At 37.5% G+C, this 10,879-nt stretch overlaps 1 protein-coding gene across 1 annotated transcript in view; it reads right to left on the bottom strand.

The window, feature by feature from the left end:
- Positions 1–2,968: 2,968 nt before the first annotated feature.
- Positions 2,969–10,879, bottom strand: part of ATP2A2 (ATPase sarcoplasmic/endoplasmic reticulum Ca2+ transporting 2) — a 45,690-nt gene continuing 37,779 nt past the window's right edge. Inside the window, exon 21 of the mRNA XM_073676301.1 lies at positions 2,969–3,680. Within this exon, the coding sequence (XP_073532402.1) occupies positions 3,667–3,680 (14 nt within the window). The 3' untranslated portion in view covers positions 2,969–3,666. The remainder of the gene's footprint in view (positions 3,681–10,879) is intronic.

The raw sequence follows: 10,879 nt of genomic DNA, 5'->3' as shown, positions 1-10,879 counted from the left end.
CATCTTAAAGACCCTGTGTGAGCAAACCGTAAGGTGGATTTCAGTATATTTTGGAGTATCAGGAAGAGTCAAGAAACAATAACTGAGGTAAACGCTGTAACAGACCTGGGGGTGGTCTTTCTACAATATAGAGTGAGACACATCGCTTTATGCAGCAGATTCATTTTGCAGATTAACCATTCATAAGCTGCTATGTAGTCCTATTGTCCATAACCCTGTAGAAGCAGTGAACCAAATAGAAGAAAAAATTCCAAGTCTCTTTCCCTGAAAAGAATCATCCGGGAAAGGTGACCCCAGTGCCCCCCTCCCTTGATGACAATTTGTTTGAGGGTGATGCTAGAAGTGGTGCTTTTATCACCACCCTCAAATGAATAGTTATCAGAGGGCAGTGCTGGTGTCACTCACACTGCTTCCATCACCGCCTCCTGATGACGATCCATTTCAGAGAAAGACACTGATTGCGGCGACTGAAGATGTGGTCATTTCTCGATCATCTCAGCTGAACCAAGACATCAGCAGGGGATGGCTGGACAAAAACTGTAGAAAGAAATTGCAACACTGCCCCGAGAACGTACTGTTTCATTAGGACTGATGACGCAGAAGGGGAGTGTAGTTTCTGCCTCCTGTGATGTCCCATTTGAAGGAAGGGGAAAAAAAAAAAACACCCCAAACACATAGGAAAGAGCAGGATAAGGTGACGTGAGGGCACGCACTAATAAAACCAGTTACAAAGTGGTTAGGATTTTATAGTTATTGGACCACCACTTTTAGTATAAAATAGAGAAAAAAAAAATAGGTCTCAGAAAATAGCAACAGAAAACTATATTTTTATTTTTCCATCAATGGCGTTGGTTGAGGGTTTATTATTTTTGAGTGGCAATACCATATTTTTTTTTTTTTATATGTACATATTTTTTAATTTCTTAACTCCTCCTTGACATGGCGATTTTCCGTTTTTTTCCTCCCCTTCTACCAAGAGCCATAACTTTATTTTTCCATCAATACAGCTGTTTGAGGGCTTGTTTTTTTTGCAGGACAAGTTGTACTTTTGAATGACAAAATTTATTCTTCCATATAGTGTACTGGAAAACGGGAAAAAATTCCAAGTGCGCTGAAAATTTCTTTTTTATTTTTTATATATTTACCATGCTCACTAAGTGGTATGACTGACCTGGCAATAAGATTCTCAAGGTCAGTACGAGTACACAGACACCAAACACGTATAGTTTGCTTTTGTTTTTTATTTACTTGGCGGAAAAAAAAAGTGAAAATTTGAAGAAAAAAAATAAAATTTTGCTTTTGTTGCCATTTTCTGTGACCCATCACATTTTCATTTTTTGGGATATGAGCCTGTGCGAGGGCTTATTATTTGCGCCCTGACCTGACGTTTTTACTGATTACCCTAAAATGCTGATACCATTTATTGATCAGATCAATTTACTTTATATTTTGCTAGATCGGACATTTACAAAAGTAGCGATATCTGTGTATTTTTAATGGAGCAAAAGGGAAGGGATTTGAACTTTTTTTTCATATTTAAAAACCTTTAATTTTAAAAGCCTTTGTTAGTCCCCTTAGGGGACTTGAAGCTGTGATTGCCTGGTCCCTTGTACTATACATATAGCAGTACATCAGCACTGCTATAAAAATATATATTCATGATCTATGAATGCCAGCCATGGGTTGGCTTTCACAAGTGGATTGTAATAACAGGCACTGGGGTGATCAACAGACCCCCGGCTGACATGACAACCCACCAGTGATCATGTCACGGGTGTGCAGATGGGAGCATGGAACGATGCACCCCCTTGCTAGAGCTTGTGAAATGCCGGTCAGAGATTGACAGCGGGATTTAACAGGCTAACAGCTGCAGCCCCCTCCACAGTGACCCCAGCAACATACATGCAGTTAATTTTGCACTAAAAAATTAAGGGATTTGAAGCTATGGTTGCTTGTTCTATATACTGTAATACTACTATATTGCAGTATATAGAGAAAATAACATTCTACAAATCTCAACCGTAGGCTGGGCATCAGAAGGCCCCCAGCTGCCTGATAACCCTCCTAAAAATTAAAAAAAAAAAAGTATATATATTTAATAAATGAGAATCACACCTTTTCCCAGTTAATAAAAAGCATATATTTGGTGTTGTTGGGTCTGTAAAAGTCCAATCTATCAAAATATAAAATAGGCACAGGAAGATGCCGGTATGGTGCAGGCTCACTCAGCCTCTGAACACGCTCCATACATGGGGGGGGTCCATCATAGGGCATATTATAATATCCTACGTTGTGAATGGGTTAAGACATATGGAGTACATTTACATGAGACTTTGTGACAATTCATGGCAAAACCACATATTATACAAACATAGGTTTTTATGGATGAAAAAAAAAAGAGAAAAAAAAACAGTAATTCAAGGTAAAATATTTAGCATTTTGTTACACCGCAGAGTCAAAAACTCTTGTAAAGCAATGGGGCACATCTTGGTATATGTTTCAATTGCTTTAACCTCCAGACAATGCACTTCACTGGCTCCATCAATCTTGAGCTGTGAACCAGAGGGAAAGAGTAGTTGAGAAGGTGTAATTAAATGTTTGGCCACACCAAAGGTGCACCAAGTGCCTGAACTTAGCACAGAATGACTGTTCAAACCGACAGACTGCCTTTATTTTTCTTTTCTTTTTCGGAGTGCTCCAAAACCTTCCTCGAACTGAGCGCACATAGCCTAAAACGTCCAGTCTTGGTTCAGGGAATTCTCTTTTCTTGGCATATGGTTTTATTTTGTCATGTTTATTTTAAATCGTTTTACTATTAAATCGGACATCAGCTCATGTATTGCATATAAGGAAAACAAATTTGAGGGAAAAAAAAAACGACAAGTCAGTCACTAAGTCTATAATAGAACAAACTTTTATTATTTATCGGAAACCATGTCTGAATGATGCTTATGTCAGCAACAACTGAATTTATTTACAATTGTCTAGGGGCCAAACATGCGTTTGCAGCAACTGACATTGTTTTCTTGTAATAGAAGCATCACAGTAAATCGTATTGCACCAAAAGATTATCTGCTTTAGAATTTAATAAGTTACATTATTACAGTGCAAAAATTTACAATTGCACACTTGGAAACAAGTTAAAAAAAAAATCCTAAAAACTTAAGAAATGGTGACCTAGAGATTTACAGTTTCAACATTCAACATCTGTAGGTTCTGAATGGGTTTATAAATAGAACAAGTGCATATTGTACATAGCTGTTTATAAAGGAAATTATACAGTACAGATATCTGACTACTTACAACTGAAAGCATGCACTACAATGATATTGTACATGGATGGATGACATCTTACATGGCAAAACACAGAAACTTGGCTTGGCTGCTTAGATTATCTTCTCATTCCATTTGTTGCTAGAGGGGCCTCTAACACCGCAGCTCCGGTTTTACCCTCTAGCAGCAAAAGAATCTTTACTGTGCACTGAATAATCAAACGCCTCCATGAAATCTTCCAACACATCTCATTGTGAAGGCGATTTTGGATTTTAGCACTATTTGAAGCACATGCCTTTTCTTGTCTCCATTTACTTTGAAAACTGCCTCTAAACACACACATGCACGCAACAAAGCAACCTTACATCTCTGCACAATTGTTTAAGAAGAGGATTACTCCAGTTGTTCTGAAAAGGAAAGAAGAAATAAGACATCAGTGGTTTAGAAGTCTGCAGGACATCAGAATACATTGCACCTGAATATGCATATTGATGAGGCCAAGATTACATTCTAGGAATAGAGCTTTTCCTCTATGTATAGGATTATACACAAGTGGTACCCCATATGGTCTTTGCTAGGGTTTACCTTCTGCAAGATGAATCCCTACACGGAGAAACAAGTCTACTCTAGGATCTCGTGATGCTCACACTATTTGGTCACATAGAAATCTTACATTCACACGTGCAAAATTTTTAAAGTTTAACACTGACATATTTAGCTTTGTTCATTAAAGAGGTTGTCTGGTCATCACATATTGATGACCTACCCGTAGGAGAAGCTGTTCTGCAGTACTTGGCAGTGACCATTACACACTGAATGGAGATGTGCAGTGCAGCTGTGTTCAATGTAGTTACATCGGGCTGCCGCCGGAGCATATAGGTGATCGGTTTTAGTGGCGAGTGCCAGACCCCCACTGATCTGATGACTATAGATAAGTCAGCAATAAGTGGTAGCATGACCACCCCCTTAAAGAGAACCTGTAAGTAAATACATTGTGATCAGTATTACAGCACCATTACATTGATACCTTTAGTGAAGAAATCCACCTTGTGGTTCTACTTTACTCACTATTTGAAGTTTTCTGCTAGATTTCGGTGCCGGACTGTGCACTTGTTCTTCTCGCTTTCTGGTATTCCCAGCCCCTCCGCCTGCCTCCGTTCTGTAAATAACCGGTCACTACTGAGTTTTCAAACAGAGAATGGAGGTCATTCACAGACCGGAGGCAGGAGGGACCGGGGAATCACAGACCGGGAAGAGAAGACCCAGTATACAGGCCGGCCCCTGTGCAGTGAAATTTATTTAGAAGAAAACTTAAAAAATGGTGATTAAAGAACAAAGCGGATTTCTTCACCAAAGCTATCAATGTAATCAGTATTACAGTGCCATTAGACATGTCTTTACAATGCAAAATCGTGCCGACAGGTTCGCTTTAAGGGATCTCAGTTGTATTTCTATCTATATGGGCATGTTTATTTTCTTTCATATTGTAAATAAGGTTCAGATCTATGAAAGACAAATCATAAATATCTATATGTATCGATTTTACAGAGTGGCACTATGTAGGTGCTGCTCATCTTTGGCAGAAGTTCACGGTCTGACATGTTGTGACCCCTCGCAAAAGGGGTTCTACAGTAGCAACAGCAGATGTTGTGTGGCCCCTTTTTTGTTTGGCCCCTTTTTTGTTTGGCTGTTGCAGCCTCCATCACAATTTGTAATTTTCCCAGAACAAAAAGTACAGCATGTTTTTTTTTCTGGCAAACAATGGGCTTCAACAGACAATTGGGGTTGATCATATAGTACATGCTATGAATTCAGTCCCCCCCCCCCCCCCCCCCCATAATATGAAACCAAATAATTTGAGAATGGGAGTTATAATTTACAGTAGGAAGTAAATGTTTTCGGAATCAATTCCTCTAAGAGGGGAGAGGAACCATTAGATACGATTCCATGGACCATGCGGTGCAGTGAAAATCCAGAATGCATGCACACCTGGGACCAATATTCTACAGATCCACAGTTTGCACGTGTAAATGATGATTGTCTAGTGAAAGCTATACAATTCAGACCTACAAATAGGAAGTTTTTTTTTCTATTGCTGTGAATATATTGTTTACTGGATGCTCTAAAAGTAGTGAAAATGAAAATATTTTGTATGTCTTATTTTAAAGAGAGGTTTAATTTTACTCAATCTCCATACCACCAACCAGAATAGATTACTAGCATCCTGAAAACCATGGAGAAGTAATGTTATACTAATTTAGCAGTCAACATGGTTCAAAGGGTCAAAGCTTTACTTGGCAACCAAGTGTAAAGGGCTAAGCACTGGCACTGTGCTCAGCTCCGTATCGGAATGCCACATCATGGTGTCGTGACCCGACACAACTGGAGATCACAGTGGTTAGCAGCATTCATGTGCACAGTGAATTTCAAATGGCAAACATGTTCATTAGTGTGTGGATGAAGAAGTGTGTTAATTATCCCCAGGGAAAGTAGTAAAGGTGAAAGGTTAAAAGTAGTGACTTCACACATGAGAATACAACCAGCCGTGTATTTAAGTGACCTGTGTTCTTTTACAGTCTCATGCTCAACACAGAGCATAGAAAAAAAGAGACTGATCCCAATCTTTTTATTCTATGGGATCCAACATCGGTGTATCCAAAGTCACGGCAACTTGTCAGCTCAAGAATGGAAATGGCAATTTGAGGAAAAGACTATGTTAGCTGTAAACGGACCATACAACATTGAGGAGGCTGGATTACTGAGTAATATGCATCTACATTGTGGACCAAAAACGATTTGTAATGTATCAACATAACCAATCTTCAATAAATCTTTGAGAATCAGAGGTTACTTCTAAGGGTAATGGTAACAGCAGTTTGTTTTACCATAAAGTGACAAACAGATGTTTATGTCATGAAGTAAAAAAGAACAGTAAATTTAAAAATGCACTAAATAAAAAATATCCTCTCTTAAAAGCATAAAAACTAATTTCCTCACCTTTGTCCCCCCCCCCCCCCCTCTTAAAAGTCATAGCACTATTTTTCCATGGTCAGTTTGTACAAGGGCTTTTTTTTTTTTTTTTTTTTTACTACTACAAAAGAGGTGTTGAATGATTCAACCGACTGCCATATCATGTACAAAAAAAACAGGATTGAAGGCAGGGCTGTGGAGTCGGAGTCGATTTTGATGGAGTCTGTATAAAATGGACCGACTCCTAAAATATATCATAAAATGGGTTCAGTAGTACAATGCAGGATGTGCTCTAAATATTTTCATAAGAATTTGGGAAAGTTATGAAATGTCCTATAAAATGTCTGTTCTGTTCCTGATCTAAGGATCTCGGCTTTTAGTTGAGATGAATCTGTGCTGCACTTTATGTACACGCTCAGTAGTGAGGCAGGGCTGTGGAGTTAGAGGAGTCGGAAGTCTGGTAAATTGAGGAGTCAGTGGTTTGGCTTAGAGACTCCACAGCCCATACGGACGGGAAAGGACAACAAATTTTTTATTTTATGGCCAATCAGTACCACTGGTGCGATACCAAATTCATATAGTGTTTTGTTCATATAAATTTTGTTTTAAAAAAAATATTCAAAGTTCAAATTTGCTTTGTGTCACCATTTTCTGAGACCAATAACTATTTTCTTGTTGAAGTATGCAATGCAATAGCTCGTTATTTCAGGGGCAAGCTGTAGTTTCTACAATGGTTTGTTTTTTTATTTAATTCTTGGGGAGACACTGTCAGACAAATTGCACTTTGGGGTTTTTGTATATACAGATGCATCTCACTAAATTAGAATATCAAAGTTAATTTCAGTTCTTCAATACAAAAACTGAAACTCATTATATAGAGTCATTACAAACAGTGATCTATTTCAAGTGTTTATTTCTGTTAATGTTGATGATTATGGCTTACAGACCATGAAAACACAAGTCATTACCTCAGTAAATTAAAAATTAACAAAAAGCAACTGCAAAGGCTTCCTACACGTTTAAAAAGGTCCCTCCCTTAGTCTGTTTCAGTAGGCTCCACAATCATGGGTAAGACTGCTGACTTGACAGATGTCCAGAAGGCAGTCACTGACACTCCACAAGGTCCCAGAGTTCCAATTTTCATTTGGAAATCAAGGTCCCAGAGACTGAAGGAAGAGTGGAGAGGCCACAATCCAAGCTGCTTGAGGTCTAGTGTGAAGTTTCCACAATCAGCGATGGTTTGGGGAGCCATGTCATCTGTGGGTTTAGGTTCACTGTGTTTTATCAAGACCAAAGTCAGCGCAGCCGTCTACAAGGAAATTTTTAGAGAACTTCATGCTTCCCTCTGCCGACAAGCTTTTTGGAGATGGAAATTTCATTCTCCAGCAGGACGTGGCACCTGTCCACACTGCCAAAACACAACAGTATCACTATGCTTGATTGGCCAGCAAACTCACTGGGGTATTGTCAAGAGGAAGATGAGCGACACCAGATCCAACAATGCAGACGAGCTGAAGGCTGCTATCAAAAGCAACCTGGGCTTCCATAACACCTCAGCAGTGCCACAGGCTGATCGCCTCCATGCCACACCACATTGATGCAAAAGGAGCCCTGACCAAGTATTGAGTGCATTTACTGAACATACGTTTCGGATTTTAAAAACATTTTTTCAAGCTGTTATAAAGTATTCTAATTTACTGAGATAATGACTTGATTATGGCTTACAGCCAATGAAAACACAACATTAACAGAAATAAACACTTGAAATAGATCACTCTGTTTGTAATGACTCAACATAATCTACGAGTTTCACTTTTTGTATTGAAGAACTGAAATAAATTAACTTTTTGATTATATTCTAATCTAGTGAGATGCACCTGTCGTTTATAGTATGGGTTAAAAAAATTATATTTTGAAAGAACGAATTGGGAAAATGGAGTCATTTCAACTTTCAGGTTTAATTTTTTTCCCCTTTAAATATTCTGAAAGCCTATGATCATTTCTACAGTATAGTGCAATAAATTACCTTTGCAGTAGATTGTCAAATTAACACTTATGAAGTCACAAGCAGGACTTGATAGGCGTTACACCGTGACAGCGGCGGCAAGGGCCTTCACTAGGCTCAAGGCATAAAATCTGGAATCTATCGGCCTCTTCCTAAACCCACATCAGACATGCCATACATTTACATCACATACCGGGAAGAGGGTTAAGTCTAATTAGATTAGCATTTATTTATTTTTTTTCCCAGTGAGAAGGAGAAAAAAAAAAAAAAAAAAAAAAAGTTAATGAACCCTAGGAGCCTCTATTTCAGTGTGTATTGCAATATATATTTATATTCAAGGTCAAAAACAAATGTGGATTCAAGAAAAAGAAATGTTTGCATTATATTTTTGCATTTACAATGCAATTTTGGTTTTGCCACAAAATAAGTGAATGAAAAAATGAAAAATTATTGATCACATACTGAATGTGAATGAGCTGTAAGTGTATTTGTATATGGTGCAGTTGATGTGGCAAAATTTAACATGGGTTCTTCCTGAGGATAGATAATCAATATCTTCTGACCAGACAAGCCCTGTACGATAGGACCAGGTGATATTTTAATACATGAAGCATTGGACATTGTTGCAAGCAGGGAGCTGTTAATAAAATCACTAATTATAATAAATCTTAAACAAGCCGTATAACTGGCTAGCAACAGTGGCTAAATTCACCTATAAATTAATGCACCTTCAGAAACAAGCCAAGTAACAGCATAAAAATAAACATATTAATGATCAATAAAAAAAAAACAGCACAGCTCTAGGGTAAGGACCAAAGAAATATATTAAAATTACAAAATTCATATTGAATAAAACAGGAGATCAGAAAACAGTATACCAAATTATCAGAAATTATATCAATTGCTAGCCTACAATATACATTAAAGTGTCAAGTCCAGGAAGGGAAAAAAAAAAATAAAAAAAAAAAACAAACAAAAAAACAACCTGACCCCCTGATTAAGCCGTTGGCGAAACACTGAGTGTGTTCTCCATTCTTTGTTGGACCACAGGGGGCATATTCCTTCTTGTGCCTCCATGCATATTCTGTTTCTGTGGTCATTTATCTTTCTCGTGCACTTGATACTTCTATGTACTTTTTAGATTGGCAAGAGGATTTCATAGTTAATCATTCTGTATACTGTTTTCTAAACTTGGGGTTCATGTTCAACACGAATTTAGAAATTTGACTTTTGGCCTTTGCCTGTTCACCCTACTCGTTCTTTTTTTTGATGGTCATTTAAAAGATACATAAAAGTTTCTAATAAATCTTAGCCAAATAAAATGCTCCTCTAACATGAATTGCATTCATGCAGGCTTTCTTCCATTTTCTGTACAGATTAGATGTCAAATTTAATGGTTTTCGAGGATTTTAAAAAAATTTAAAAAAACCAAAACTTTCAACTTTTTCCAACATGGGAGCCCAACATTTCCTCGTCTAATGGTCACATTGCTATACTGAACCACTCCCAAGTGACAAATTAAAAATATAAAAAGGTGTATTTCCACATGTTAAAAATTGATGCCATAAGTGTCTGATAGTTGCAGGCCCTACTTCCAGGACTCTGGACAGACTTTCTATTCAGCCTGTATACCGCTCTATGGTGGGTCTCTTACATGTTGTGCAGCACGCTGCAGGAAAAACTTTTTAAATGTTTGATTGGGATTTCAGATCACATATGCTCACTGATCTGCTGCATGTTGGGCATGAACTAAAAAAAAAAAAAAAGTTAAAATGATACTTTTTAAACAGAATATGAGAGGATCTAGCATCTGGAAGACATGGAACAGAGCAGATATTGAGGACCTAGAAGACAGATTATCAATATTATGCGCCTGGAAAACCCCTTTGAAAAAGGACAAGGTTTCGGCATTCTAATAAAAATTGTTGCAAGGTTGTCCGTGAACTTGTTTTCCATTGGTGAAACCCTAAAGTTGCACAGTAACATTACAGTGTTACCAGAGTAATCCTACCCTCATATTAGTTTGAACATTAAACCAATAGCTTGTCACACTCCAAAAAGGCATATTATGCCAACGGTAAGATTTACTGTTTTAGGAAGTAAAGTTTCAGACTTTAAACCAAAACATGAAAACTTTAATAATCTAAAATCCCCTAAAATTAGTCAAGGTACAGAGAACTGGAATTTTCATGCTTAAATTGGAGAGTAATTAAGTAATATACTGTGAAAGATTGATGAAATGCAATGGAAAAAGTAGTAATACAAGACTTTCAGGGAACTTTGATGTTTCAGACTGTAGTTAAACACAGCTTGGTCACTGGGAATGCTGCTTTTATTGTAGCCATTTATGGACATCGTAGGCTTCAACCTCTTTCTAGCAAAAATGCTTAGAGTCAAACTGCTAAAGATGGTAGCTGTATCTTCAGCCAAGTCTAACCAGATAATTTAAAAAAAAAGCAATAATGCTTCAGCTAAAAATAATGTCACTAATGAAATAAAACTAAAAAGTTTAGCCGCAGATGAGTCAGGCCTATTATGCTGAATCTGAACATCATTTTCAATAGTTCAACACAATTTTGCACCAAACCTCTTTTTCCATCTTGTTAGTTTAAATGAACAGAATTAAAACAG

The sequence above is a fragment of the Phyllobates terribilis genome, unplaced genomic scaffold (assembly GCF_046119375.1).
Source record: "Phyllobates terribilis strain yellow unplaced genomic scaffold, ASM4611937v1 Scaffold_1__5_contigs__length_1240528914, whole genome shotgun sequence".
Lineage (NCBI taxonomy): Eukaryota > Metazoa > Chordata > Amphibia > Anura > Dendrobatidae > Phyllobates > Phyllobates terribilis.
This window is presented reverse-complemented; position numbering and strand designations above follow the sequence as displayed.